Raw genomic sequence first — 15,720 nt, forward strand, 5'->3', positions numbered from 1 at the left:
CGCGACAGTCATGTCTGTTACTTTGTGTTTTTCTCCCTGTGGGGGGTATATTGGCATACATTTGTTGACATGCACATTCATATGATAAACACGCACATTATCATAGACTTGAGCCTTGTTACCGGTGAGATACACCAGAGTGGAAGCTTTGCAGTTTAATTTCTGACCCAACAAGTCAAGCCAGATTAGGCCTGATTGGATCGTTGGTGCCATATGTGACCTACAATCTGTGCTCCGTTTGTATTGGCAAGCGGTAGGGTCAGTGATCTCCCTGGGCAAAGGTTGCCATGGGAACGACCTCTGGGTACTCCAGTGTGCTGTTTTACAGCCCTCACTCATCTTGAGGCAGAATTATCCTGGATTCCTTTATGTCAGCCCCGTATTCTTCTGCTCTATTTCACCACTCTTCTCTTCTACAGTTTTTCGGCTTTCCCTCTGCTACACACACACACACACACACACACACACACACACACACACACACACGCATATGCATGCACACACACACGCACACACAAACGCGTGCACACAAACGCGCGCACACACACACACACACACACACACACACACACACACACACACACACACACACACACACACAAACATGCACACTTATACATATGCATGCACACACACACGCACACGCACACCCAAACACACTCACACACACACACACACACACACACACACACACACACACACACACACACACACACACACACACACACACACACACACACCACCAATGCCATTGCCATTGTTGTACCTCAGTTCTCCTGCAGAGCTATTATTTCCCCTCTCCTCTATGCAGCCACTATCTGCTGTGACAATGCAATTAATCATCCTACTTTGCCCACCCAGACTTCCCCGTCATGATTTGGACTACTCTGTAACAGCACGTACACAGCCAAACAAACGGCTACTGTCAGAATTTTGGTTCCACCATGTCAAATTCAGGGAAGATGATGTTAAAACGATTTTGTAAAATGCTTATTTTCCAATCTTAATTGCTATTAAATCTAGAGCCATTCATGTACTTGTTGCAATTGTTAATCTTCTGATATTCAGTTTTGATTATCCACAATTAAAGCATTTATCAAACCATGGTTATGAAACCATACCATTTTCCTAAATGTATACTGATAAAATGGAAATACTACAGTACGATTGGTAAACTTTGTGTTAACATTACAGAGTGGACCGTCCTTCAGGACTTACAGACCTTGCGGTTTAGAAATTGGAAGTGTCACCTTCACGACTGTTAATTCTCCGTCAGGGTGAGTTAACTTGACACCTGGTCGCCTGCTCTGTTAAAGTTAACTTTGAAAAGCGAGGCCCCATTGGGATCATCGAATCTCGCCAGGTTGCTTAACCCCTCACTGTACTCGGCTGGTCAGGGTGGAGAAGGGGGGGAGGGGGGAGGTGAAGGGCCCTCCGAAGGGTCTCCTGGCCCACTACAGCACTCCCAGTAAGCCAGTGTAGGGCTGGGTCATCATTGTGTACTGTAGTTTGTGCAGGAAAAAGTCCTGAGCGACAGAGAAAACTCAACTTGCAACTCCATGCTGTAGGAATACATCAGAGTTTTTGAAATGCAATAGCATGCCATCATTGATTTACGTGAGTGGTGCTGTATCAATTAGGATGAAGCTTATTGGTAATGTTAAGGCTCTGAGTGCAGGCCATGATTGATAACAGCCATCCTACCAAGGCATTCACGTCTCTGTGACTGTCATTTGAATCATTTTTACGGCCTCTGTTTTTTCAGCCAAAGCATTTAGATTTATTATTGTGATAAAATGTGCGTCCTGGCCTCTCAAGAGCGTCTGCACCGGCCATTCCCAGGCCTGCCTCTCTCTCTAACTGTTTAATGCAAGTCTATCCTCTTCCATAAACCAATAAACAACAGGCTACATTCTCTACCTTTCGTGTGGACAAGAGGCCGGAGAACACCCAGGGTGGATAAGCTGGCTCGCTCAGTGTATACTGATTTTGTTCCCAGAAAAATACAAGACGCAACAAGGAAAAGAAACAAATATTGACTCAAGTATGATCTCTTTACACAGCGTTGTCATTTTTATATTTTGTTGATAATACCCTCATTAGACACAGTGTTTTGTTTCTTGGTTTTGAATTTTTTTATCAGAATCCCGCAGTTGTAGTCAATCTACTCACTCATTTAATCCAACAGGTAAGTGTATTAAATCATGCCAAGCTTTGGTCATGGGTCGTTAAAGCTGGACTGACTATCTGAGGTTAAATTAAGTTTGTGGCATGAGGTAAAGCAACACACTTGGCAGGTATACTACTTATGCGTTACCATATCTCCACCGGTATATTCCCTTTAGAACCAATCAGGCTTATAGGAGACAATACTAAAACACATGATACACTCTTACGAGTTGATACATATTGTTTGACTAGACTTGTGTTTCACACAGCAATATTTAATTCTCTCACCAAACTCATGTGCACCCTTTCCAGAGAGAGTGTTACATGGAACCTAAATGAGCTTGTCCTCCGAAGAACCCTTTTGGGTTCTCTCTGGAAAGGGTGCACATGAGTTCGGTGAGAGAAATAAATATTGCTGTGTGAAACACAAGTCCAGTCTTTCCATGTACAGTATAGCTGTCTCTGTGTCTCAACAAGGCCAGCCAGGAAGTGGAAGTGAGGGTCTTCAGTAGGTGGGTTAATCCACATGCAGAGGGGTCTATCTAGATTAGATCGTCTAGATCTGCTCTGCCTAGGGGTCGGGGGTCAAGCACTAACTTGACACAGAGCAGGCCAGTTTTCTCCATCTCTCTTGACGCAGCTGTTGATATTGGCTAGGAGCAATACCTCATTGTAAACCCTCAGAGGCTAAAGGTGAAATCAATTCCAGTCAAGGGAGAGAGTTATGAAAAGGATAAAGTTAAAGCAGAGTATTTCTAAGGATAATGAAGGACTTATGATCTGTATGAACTCCTTTTAACCCTGCAACCCCATCTTTCATTCATAGTCAGCACCTCACTGAAGAGGTAACTGAATGTGTCTGAGTTGATCCATCACAAGCAGGGGGGTTCAAAGAGAGGTTCACACGTCTAAAGTCTAAAACGGTCACTCAAGTTCATCTCGAGGACTTTTCACTCGAGTTAATCTTACATCCAGAATTATATTGACTTAAAATATCCTATGGGGTATTTCAGCAACGTCCTTTGAGGAAGCTGTTGCCTAACAATTGAGCCCTTCTTTCATGAAATCCGCACTTAATCTCTCAGCATCTAAGGCTTGACCTGGTTGTCATAAGTAGTATGATTGCCCTACACTGCCATGCAATATCTATAAGCAAATGTTCACAACAATGATTGTTCCTTCTCTCAACTCTGGGTGGCACTGTTGATGCAATCACCCTGATGATTATCAAGCAACGTGGCGGGGGAGAAAATGTCCAGGATCCAATGTAAATCAAACTTAGAAGCATTGAGGAGAGGCATTTTAATGCCAACTTGACCATGTTCCTATGCACTATTCATGCCTTCCATGAGTAACATGACCTTACATTTCGCAACTTAATCAAAGTTTCTCATTTAAGATAACATCTAAAGAGAACTCTGAACCCTATTGTCACATAACCCCTAAAACCCAGAGATAAATCTTTTACATTTACACTATGAAATATAGATACGTTTGTTGTTGCTATTCCATACCATCAATTTCTCCACAGCGCTTAAGAGAGGCCTCTCCAGTCAGTCCTTGCTGTGAGGATTAGCTCTGCGTGACCCTTTTTTGAACTGGTGGGCACTGTACTGTGCAAGACCATTCCAATAATCGAACCGTGTTTCAATTCATTGAAACAGATACTGTACACATGCAATTTATTGGATATGTTAATTGGTACGTACTGTATATCTAGTGTGTACAATAATTATAGCAGTGAAATAGATTTTAAATCACACTGTATTTTATATTTTATATTATTAATTACAAAAATTACAGTATATGTACTGTAAGTAACCTACCGTTTTCTACTATGCTTATGCTTATTTACTTTATTATTTATCACACTTAATCTATGTTTTTGTTTATTTCAAGGACCTATGATATTACAGTATTTATTATAAACAAATATGATTTCATACAGAGTACAATAGAATTACAGTATCAAAGCACAAGCATCCTAAATACTTAATCATTACTATTTCTATTTCTATCTCCTCTGATAATAATAATTATATTACACAATTACTATTACTGTCATATTATCTTTTCAATTTTTTGTATTATTTCATTAATGCAGAAGAATTAAATAATAAATTAAAGAAATAATTAAATTAAAATAAAATAAAGGCAACAATTCAATGTGCCTTCCACACATTTTCTTTCATTATTAAAGGTGATGAAATATCAATATCAATAAATAGTTTATATACATGATTGATAAAGCGGCATTATGACATAAAATACAATATTGTTACAATAATTATTCACAGTTGAGTTCATCATACAGTTCCTTCACTGATGCTGCTATCAGTGGAGTCTTTAGTGTAGTTCCAGGCCAGATAGCATTTCAGTTATACCGGCTTCAACTATGGGTTTAAAAAATGGATCTTATCTTGAGTATAATGAACATAGCCTTTTGTTTTCGAGAAAGGGAAGAAGGCGGATAAAGTCACCTACTGTACGTTTTAAGACAAAACCAGAGTATACAGTACAGTATAAGTAATTTTATTCAGATGCTTTGGCTATTTGAGTGTGTTTGCCCTCCACCACCACAACCACAGAGAAAGGTCATAGTATATAACCCTAAATATGGGATTGGATATTATTCATTTTCCTATATTAGTTACAACTCAGATGGTCAATGAGTGACTATTTTTCATGAGTGCTTTTGTTTCATATTTCCAGTGTTATCAAGCTTGGGTTTAGCTTTTACCACAAACAAATATTGATATCTTTACATTTTTAGGGGTGAGTGAGCTGGCATACCATAGTACATATCAGCATACATAGGATAAAAATCTGCCTATAAAAAGATCCAAAAGTTATCTAATTTCTTTATTGGTTATCTAGGCTGAATACGTTGTTGAGGGGTACATAAGTACAGGGATCTGTGGGCTGGTACAGTATAATGGAATAGTTACACTACTTGGAGCAAGTTGGTTTTGGTTGATGTCCTTGCATGTGAAACGAATACGGCATGGGTAACCATTATATGCTTCTGTGTATAGCACACTGAAGTTTAATCCATAAGGATGCGAGAAGACCAGATTGAATAAGACAGACTACTATTTTTTTAACAGGGTAAACTGTAAAAGGTTATTATTACCTATAAATACATACTTTAACCAATTAAAGCGAAAACTATTGACTCCTACTTCTAGTCTCTGATTCATAGTGCTTCATACAGTAGGTAGTACTGTATTTTCCAAACAATATTTCTGTCCCTCATCAATTCTTAATCCTTTTTAGATGACTAACATATACATACTGTATCTTCAAATGTAATACTGCATAATGGTCCAGATTATATCACCACTGGTCATGTGGTACTCTCAGATATTCATCACAGAGATATGATACAGTAAAGCTGCCATCTCGTGTTCTGCAATCACCGGAAATCATGACCATCACAATCAAATGCCACAGAAGCTGCAAACTGGATTTGGATAATCTGAACCATGTTACGCATACTTGCACACAGAGGCTGTATAGATTAAACTAGCTTCTTATAAAATGTGTTGTGTAAGATATAATGGGTTTCTAATGCTGGAGTGGAAGTATTGCTGTTGACAATTGAGATGATTTTCTCCAAGGCCTGTCTATACTGTAGGAGGCTGGTGCTCCATTTTAATACGCCATCTTTTCCTGTGTCCGTCACCTCCTCATATATAAAAACGATCTGTACTGGTTTTTTTTTACCCATCATGCCTCAGCGTCTGTACAGTCATTTGGATTACACTACCAGCTGCTGAGGCAGGAAATCGCTTTTATACTGCTTGAAGGAAATTCCTCAATTCTGTTTGTGGCTTGGCACACACAGTGACATAAATTCAGATGTCATTTTCCCACCAACCCAGAAATGACATTTGAAGATTGCTTAGACAACAGCATTTTTATTGAAGAAAAACTGCAGTATATTACTGGTATTATCATATATTTGTATTATGGGAATTGTCCTTTAATACTCATACACTAATTCTACAGACTAGGTGGGAGAAGGGATGCCAATGCTGTCACCGGCAGCCATCTTTAATGTGCCAACTTGATGTGCCAACATCAGGGCTTAGAGAGTTCCTGAGGTGATTGTGGCTTGTTTTCAAGATACATGCATACTTATTGAGCCAATCAACCACATGAAAAGGAATTACACATAACAGCTGTAATTGTGTGTCTTTTCTGCTTAATTGTATAATTAAAAGATTTGCCCAATGTTTTGCTTCATTCATTTGGAGTTTTAGATATGATAAACCTACTGTAAAGGTACCTTTTTTACTCATGGTACAATCCCAGCCCTTTTCTGGTACTGTACATTGAGGGTCAAAATGTCAATGCAATTAAATTTCTTCTTTTTTTTGCTGCCGTTGTGGGCATTTTTTAATGATTTCTGAACAGTTGTGGCTGATCATGACGCATACTTGGTTTGATTAACATGGTCATGCTGTTGCTCAACTACCTCAGGGTCCTGACCTTGCCTTAAAGTATGTACATTAGAATAGCTTTTATCTTCAACAGCAGTTAACATGAATACTTGTATACCCCATGGTTGATTTTCTTAAATTGTTAAAGTGTAAAGGATACAATTTAGCTCATATGTACTGTAACAGACTCGTTTTGGAATGAATTGATACTAATATCTGTAAAATAATAGAACAGTATAATAGTAAGCTACAATGGCATGTCATTCTTGTATCTAAAACATTTTGTAGGATTGAAATATGATGAACATGTGATCATCTTAGACAGTCAATTCTATTCAATGGTAACTAATAGATTGTCATGTAGCCTTGCAGTCCCCCTAACTCCTAGAATTCATTGTTACAAAACAATCTGCATTAATAACATCAATATTAATCTTTCCACCCATTTGAAGAAAACCAAACAAAATGGCTACCACATTTACTTGAATATATGAGAGACTGGAAATTCAAACAAATGATATTATTCATTTATCTGCATATTTCTGAGAGTGAAACTGCAATAACATATATTGTATTTAAATACACTTGTTTGTGTTTGTACACAAGGTGTATATGCCAGGTGATAGGGTTGTTCCCTTAATTCAACCACATATTCATTGGCATATATTGTGATAGCGGAGCGGTTTAACAACTGAAACAGTATAGGGCAGCAACCCAGACCAGAGGGAGAGGGGGGGGGGGCACTGGGAGAAACTACACTGTCCTACAAAGCCAAAGAGCAGTCACTGCAGAAATGTTTCAATTAAAGATAATGGAGAGAAAAAAGCCCTAAAATGTTTTCAATTGTCCAACCAAACAAATAGCAGACAATTTGCAAATTATTAAAGATGTGGTAGCATACTGTCTAACTATGTGGTTATAATTCTTATTCATATGAACCCTGATACAGTATCTCAGTTTCATCATTTCGCCAATTACTCTACTTTGATTTTGTAGAGCAGTAAAGGGCACAGTGAACTGTCTCTTTCATCAGTTATTATTATTATTATTATTATTATTATTATTAGGCTTGAATATTATTCAGCAATCGTCACCAACTGTAATAAACAAAGACCATAAAAAATTTAAATTAATTTAAGGATATTTTCAAAACAAGATTACTTTACTTTGTAAAATGAAGTAGTGTGTAATAGTTCTGTAATAAACTAACAAATTAAACTAATAATAAATATTATTTTTGCACTTAAAAAATTATTTTTGCACTTATTTTTGATCCCCAAAAATAGAGAAAATATGTAGTAATTGATTTAATGGAAAAACATGTTTGAAAATAGACATTTTATGAATATGATAAATCATTTACATCACTCATACTGTACTATGTTCACAAGATTTTGTAGAATTGAATTATGATTAGTTGATTTCATTATTTCCTCAACAAAAATGCAACACACCAACATTGTGTAACAGACACAGTGAAAGCCTATGCCCTTAGAGTTCATTTGTAACATATATTCCAAGGAATAATTTGAATAGGACACATCATGCTATTACTATACTGCAGTGACTACACAGCTAAGGGTTTGAAAATATGATGTGTCCGTAAAAAAACATACAGGATTCATATAAAATATTCTTCTGTGTCACTGATGCATGTGATGTACCCTTTACTGGATATATGAATTATCCATGCATAAAGTAGACCCATATAGCTAAAGTTCACAGTGATAAAATGCAGTGATGTAAGTACTGTAAGTAAGAAGGCTAACAGGCTGCATAGCAATAATACTGGCAAATGATTATTTGATCAAGTGTTGAACCCTTTCATCTTGAGCATTTCATTTAAAAATGTACTTAATCTTAGGATGAACACACCAAATTATATCATTTATCAATTTAACTGAACTTTTTTTTTTTAACTTTTAGGATTTCTATGAGAATACGTCCTATAGTGTGATGGAAGGTCACATTCCACATATAATTGTATGAGAGAATAGACAAACAACTGTAAGATCACTTACTATTTGTTGCATATGAGATCCATGCTCCTTGCCACCTGTTAAGAGGGCTCTAGGCTCTAGTGTTGCCCTAAAGGAAGCAGAGAATTGACAACAAAATTCGACAGAAGACCAATAAAACTACTTTCCCAGTCGTAGGCAGAGCTGCATGATAGACATCCTATCACTCAAATCACTTGCAGTAGAAAGTTACTCCCGCCTAATTTGTAACACTTCCAAGTGATCCTAAAATGTTTAATTATCAGACATGAATGAGGCAGTTTAGTGATTCTTTATCTGGATGATTGACAGCTGGGACATATTAACTTGTTTTAGCAGGGTGAGCACAAACGATTACAAGCTATGCACAAACAACAGCGAGCATTTATAAAACTATTATGCTATTATCATTATATTTCATAGTTGTAACATCGATTTGTTTACACACCCATTACGAAAGTTTCAAATCTGGAGCACTTTGCCTGACACGAACATTTGTGCGCTGCACACTGCACCCCTTTGTCTGCTGTTTTTGGTTTCGCCCAAACTTGGTTCAGATTTGAGTTCTTTTCTATGGCATCTGGCTCACTCCATTGAAGGTGAAGGTCCGCTTGTCTCCGTCAGCATTTGCTGTCAATGGCTTTCAGGACTTATTTTAATTGAATGTCTGGGCTTTTTACACTTTGGTCCAAAGAAACCAATAATGGATATTCTATGGATTTTATGGATAATACCCACCGTAATAGCTGTTGAAGGTAAGCGAATTTGTTATCATCATTGAATAACATTTTGCCTATCGGGCTAGAGTTTCTGATTAGCTTACAGCACGTTGAGTGGCTGACTGATTTTCACCAGAAACAGAAGAATTTGTGTTCAGTTATAGAAATGGGACAACATTATGGAAACAATGTTTTTGATTCCTGGACTGAAATCATGAACAGTTGCTGTATAGATGTGTGTTGCACCAAACATGCCCGCATCCGCACAGGTAGACTGTCATGAAGGACATGCCATGAGAATAACTGATACAATATGCCGTTTTAAAAGTGCGAAGTCTGTAGCCTAGTGTACATCTCAATAGGGTTACATTGTGTCACTTACAGACACACTATGTGACTGTTCGGCTATTCAATTAAAGGCAGCCTTCAACACGAAAGTAAACGGGTTACTTATATTTCAGCATGGCGTTTGCCCTCTCAATTGTCAGCAATTTATGAAATAACAGCATGATCAACAATCTGTCACACGTTTCCCGAGGATGACGGGTCCCAGTCTGGAGGATAGTGTATTTTATTTATGAGGTCTCTGTGTAGTGTCATTATTTTGTGCGAAGCGTCATTGTGCTCCAACCGCCGGGGCACACAAGGCTGCGCTCGCGAATGGTGATGATCAGGAATAGGCAGGCAGGCAACGTGTAGGCAGTCGGACAATGAAACAGGTACTGTATCCAGACCAGTGCGCTATGGTCTCTATATTTGAACACCAATCAAGATTCAATTGCAGTCTCTTTTGATTGAGAATGTAAACTGCAGGACGATTATGTTGTCTGTACTGCAGCTCATGTCCGTTATCAGTGACCAGCCCCATCTCTAGTGATTTTGAGAAAGGGATGCGCGGGTCCTTCCGCGGCCCTAGTTATGGTCGATTAAAATGAGGAGACCCTTTTCGCACAAAACAAACATGTTTATAAACCTGTCCTATGCCCACTTCTGCAAGTAAAAATCGTCTTGTTTTCATTGAAGGCTACTATTATTACCGGTACATAGCCTCTACAAAGAGCCGGTAGAGACTACATTGAATAGCACATTCCCTATTTGGATCAATACAATGAAGACCTTGTGAGCAGTGATCACATGACATTCAATCAAACCTGCATACCGGCAGTGCCATTTAAATATGGTAAAATAACACCAAAAAAAGTTTCTTGAATTGTTACAGCCAACTTAAATGTGCAAGTATCTTTTTCATTAAATTTGTAGTTTACTCTTGTTATAACTACTGTACATTTTAAATAAACAAAGTTATGTAGTAGGTCTTTGATCACCATGATAACAGGCTCGGACCTGGAATATTCTACCTTCTCATACATACATCTTTAGACAATATACAACTATAACTAATTCACTTTTTGAAGACTAATTACTATGTAGTTGTCCGGCTTTTATTTTTGAATGAAATCAAGTAGTATATTATTATTTGTGCCATGAAAATATTTTTCCTGTCGTTATCAATTAAAGAGGAATTATCTTTGCAAGACATGTATATAGGAACCCCTTTTAGGCCAGTTTTAAAATTAATTTCCAGTGTTACACTCTATAGTCCTAAGTTTCTTTCATTTTTTCAGACCTACCAAACATAATATTTTTCTAAGAAATTTGATCAACTTTGTTTAATTTAATGTAAGTTGCACATGATCATTCATAAAATTATTATTATTGTTATTGTTATTATGGAAATTATTATGGCAATTATTATAATTCTGGAAATTATTGGTCTGTAGTTTTTTCCATTAGATTTCTTTTGTTTACTTAGTCAAAAGTGAATATCAAATTAATTCAGTGATGATATATTTCAACAATTAACTGGAAGTTAATCAGCTATGTCTACACCCTTGAAATGTGTTAACCGGTATCTAATGAATAGTGATGGAGCGTCATATGTATTCATTCTGGTAAGAAATAAAGAAAAAAGCTTGAATGGGATAAGCTTAGGACTGTTTGCCGAAGGTTAGCACTAGAATTAGGTTCCTCTCTGTGAACAACAGTCTCCAGGCCAAAGGGCGTTGAGGGAGATGGAACCACACAGAAGCTGTTGCTTGACAAATAATAACAGACCAATGTCTTTCTACCAATTGCGTGGAATAGAGTGGCATGCTATTTTTTCCTCTCTGGAATGCAAACGTGGCTAGAAGACGTGCTCTCTTTGTGAGACTGCAAAATATATTAAAGGAGCCTTGTAAAACAATACTTTGTTTCACTTATAGGGGCAATGTGTAGCTATTAATGGAAATATTTTGTACGATAGACTATGGCCTATACAATGTGTTTTTTGTAAGACAAACAGTATATGGCATTGATCAAGGTGATTGTTTGCATATTTTCATTCAGAAGAAGTCTATTTCCTACTCATTAACAAAACAATAAACTATTTTGACACAATAATGGCTGTGTGGAGCCCCTTTTCATATTTCACATGTTATCATTTATCATCCTATGTATTAGACAATATACTGTTAAAGTAGTAAGTAAACTAGTAAAGTATTACATTTCTGGACCCATATTCCTCAAGCTAAGCATATTTCGCCCGCCTTTTTCGTAGTCATTTTCAGTATCATGGCTGGTTAGTCTCTTCCCCAACCTGCGAATCCTCCATCTTACCCACTGTGTCATCCTAGCCGTTCATCCAATGAAGTTACAGGAGTCGGCTACGAATGAAAAAAATCAAGAGTTGAGAAAGAGGTCACTGCAGCCCTAATCCAAAAAACAACACGCAATAGAGAAGAACATAACACTAAATCGTATCGACGGCTCTGATGGTGTGACGACAGAACATGGCTGCCTCGAAGAGGTTTCTTCCATCGGTATTTTGGGTTGTAATGAAGTCACGTGTTTATGAAGTACCTCTGGAACGTCTCTGTAAACATTTAGATGTCTTGTGTTAATGTCGGAACTTTTTAATTTTTGTGATTTTCTTTTGTTGAAATTTAGTAGCTAGCTTCTTCTATGACTTGAAATACGCCATTTTGTACTATATCAGCCGGAGAGGTTTAAAATGGCCTACGCTTGGGTTACTGTACCTCTTTAGTCGGATGTTATCTTTGTCAAGTCACTGTATCAAGTGTTGACGGTGTCCAAATTAATTGTCCTTCACGAGAACACCCGTTCTCCACACCATGTCTGTATAGACTAGAATCATTAAAGCTTCCTTGTGTGTTTTATGGAGAACTTTGTTGTGATGGCAGTGGCTTTTCTTCATAGATATTCTGTTCATTCACTTGACTTGACTGCTAAGTACTTCTAAATTGTTTGATCAGTGTTAATGCAGGCCCTTGATGTGAGTTCCTCTCTGTATAATTAATAAGAACAGACAGGCACTGCAAGAGAAATTAATGGAATCACAGCTCAGAGAGAGAAGTCCTATTATCCCAGCTGTGTCAGACACCTCCATGTATTTATCCCTTTATTTGTTTACCTGTTCCGCAGCTGCAGTGGCATTTGCAGGTGTACTTAAGAAAACCACAATCCAAAAACCTTTTTCAAATCTCTCACTAAATATATTGAGCGTAAACAATTTATTACCAATTAAATATGTGTATGCTTTTTCAGACACATCTTTAAATTCTAGGGACACATTGTTTTAGTATTTAAGTTAACAATAAGTAATGTATGCGTTTTGGTGGCTGGTCTGACCACTTTTGTACATATCTACTGTGTATCTTATCCTTGGCATTCGGTGAGGCGACGGAATGCTGTCTTACTTTCAACTCCGGAGGTGGAGGAAGATATATCGTGTCTCTGTTGTGGCCAAGTTTCGACGCATTGGCTGTAATGCAATGGAAATATCACCCCTGCAATGTATTTGAGGCATGATGGGACAAATAAGAACAAAATTGGCCTGGTACTCATTTTAATTCTAGATGTACCGATATAGAAATTCTGGGCCGATACCTTTATCGGATATGTCCTGACCAAATTGGACGATACTAATACCTATATGACATTGATATATTCAAAGTTCACAAAAAAATATGTTGGAAAAAAATTAATAAATTAAATTAAATTGCTAAGGCGGCAGCTAATGGGGATTCGAGTAAATAATAGTGAGTCTTGATATATTTCTTTCCATTTTCTTCAGCTTATTTGCAATTCTGTGTGCATCTGCATGAGTGGCTTAATTATTGGGTCCAAAAATACTTCAGACTCGTCCTCCTGGCTTTTGTGTGTGTCAAAATGTACTTATGCTCAGTTATAACTACAAAGGAATCCTTTATGGAAATGTTTTCAAATGTACAATGTGTGTGGTTATGAATTGCTTTCAGAATTTTATTTCATAGCATCCTGTTTTAACATGGCGGTTTGAGACGCGTATGATCATGTTTTGAAAAGTCTGCCAAGGGTGTTTAAGCTGCTTTCAAATGTTAATTCAGAAGCCCATTTCAACTGTACTTGCGTGGGGTGTTAGAGGAGAAGTGTGAGCCCAACATGGAGGCGTGATGGTTTTTGGAAGAGTAACAAAAGGCAGAGAGAGGGGGGCTCTGAAATGGGATTAAGTAAAGGTAAAATGAGCGACCGTACACATTTCAGTGTTTTCTCAGTCCACCCAATGAGCAGATGCAGAGAGCCAGTCTGCACGCCAACCACCACAGTAGGCTTGCACAAAGAATCTGCCTCTATTCAACCCCCTAATCCACGCTACCCAGGGCCCAGGCATTGGCACTTTGCATGCAAAATTTCAATTAGTTCCGGTACCAGTTGTTTCACTTGAGGGTGGGTGTCACGTTTCTGGGACATCTAGGACTACCTTGAGGATGAGATTAAGGCCGGGGTATCAGGGGAGCTCTGAGATGTTGGCCGATAGTGAGGGGATGCCAGTTTCACAAAAACTAGTTCTCTCGGCATGGCATGACATCATTGTCGCTGCATTTTGAGCTGCCGTCTTTTGTTACGGGCATGTATGGGTACCCCACTCCCCACCCATGTTCAGGCCACCATTTGTTCACCAAAAAACAGTCAGCAAGAGCCCGCCTCTTTTGCTATAATATTGGTTAAAAGTTGAATGTGTAAAAGTGTAATTACTACTATAGTACTACTGTATTATTACACTATAATAGTATAGAAATGATCCATAGACATCAACAACTAGTAGAGCTATAGAGTTATAGAAATAGTTTGAATAGGAGGAAATTAACTAAATATGTAACAAAGAGGAGGAGGTTTTTCGTTTATCTGAAGGAGGTGGTGAATAACACTGAACAGCACCCTCCTGCCCCACTTTTATTAATCATTTAATGATTCATGATTTTTACATTACATTACATAAATAGGGGGTTATTTGTCCGAAATGACGAACAGATGTCCGGAAACATTTACACAACAGGTGTTACTATTCCACTGCAATTTCTTTTTTATTAGTCATGATTTGAGAATAATTCTCTCTGAATGCTTCCATTTTGGATAATGAAAGCTAAATAAATAAATGAAAGAGTAGAGCAGAGCAGCTTGATGTCTGTGACCAGGGCCATGGCTGAGAGGGCAGTGTGTCTCAAACGGCAGACTTGGGCTCTCATACCCCCTCGCCTCGCGCCCCTGCTGAGACTGCTGTAACGGATCTCCCTTCAAAGTCTTACTGTAGGTTTGGCCCTACTGTATAATAGAGCTTATGTTGAGAGCTACCAGTATGCGAAATGTCAGTGTTGAATCAGACTTTTTTTTTAAAAATAACTTGGCAAGTTTCGTGGCATGTTTTTCAGAGTTTTTATTTTTTATTTAGGTATTTCTTTTTTTGGATTTGGGATGTTAGTTGTTTGAAATGTTTCGATTGCTCTCACATGTCTCAATCAAGCCTTATTCTTTCCTGGAAAGTTTTTTGTAAACATCTGTGAAATTTGCCGTAGGTTTCACAAACATCCTCATCATATTTGACTAGCACAGCAGCTATTCAACGTTACCTCCAAAACAGTTGGTGATCACGAAAAGACGCCATGTCTTTCCCCAATATGCTGTGAAGGGTTGCCTCAGAACGGGTCCAATGTGCACAACATAGGCTGTGTTCAGAACATACTATATCCATTTCTCTATGGGCGAAGGTGTAGAGTTTCACCAAACCAGTTTGTTTTTTTTAACACTGGAGGTACTGTGTACTGTGGCAGTGGACAATTGAGGACCTATGCATTACATCAAATTGTATTCTTTACTGAGGATCAGTTGAATTATGGGTTTTGGGTTTTGTTTTTCTTGCAACGGTTGAAGGATAGGTGTGTTGTTCTATCCTAAGGCTATAATTGTTTCAGTCTGTGCTCAGGCAAAGTGGCTGGTCTGTAAGCATGACCCAAAATGTAAGAGGCAGTGACCAAGTCCATTTACATCATCGTACTGCATGGCTTTCATGGC

General features: G+C 38.0%; 1 protein-coding gene across 1 annotated transcript in view; it reads left to right on the plus strand.

The window, feature by feature from the left end:
- Positions 1 to 9,276: 9,276 nt before the first annotated feature.
- The window catches only part of LOC310803036 (ephrin type-B receptor 2-like), a gene marked incomplete at its 3' end in the record, with an annotated part of 69,327 nt that continues 62,883 nt past the window's right edge, over positions 9,277 to 15,720 (plus strand). The window contains exon 1 of the mRNA XM_083667673.1: positions 9,277 to 9,366. Coding sequence (XP_083523799.1) covers positions 9,315 to 9,366 — 52 coding nt within the window. The 5' untranslated portion in view covers positions 9,277 to 9,314. The remainder of the gene's footprint in view (positions 9,367 to 15,720) is intronic.

This window comes from Argentina silus (genome assembly GCF_951799395.1).
Source record: "Argentina silus genome assembly, chromosome: 4".
Classification (NCBI taxonomy): Eukaryota; Metazoa; Chordata; class Actinopteri; order Argentiniformes; family Argentinidae; genus Argentina; species Argentina silus.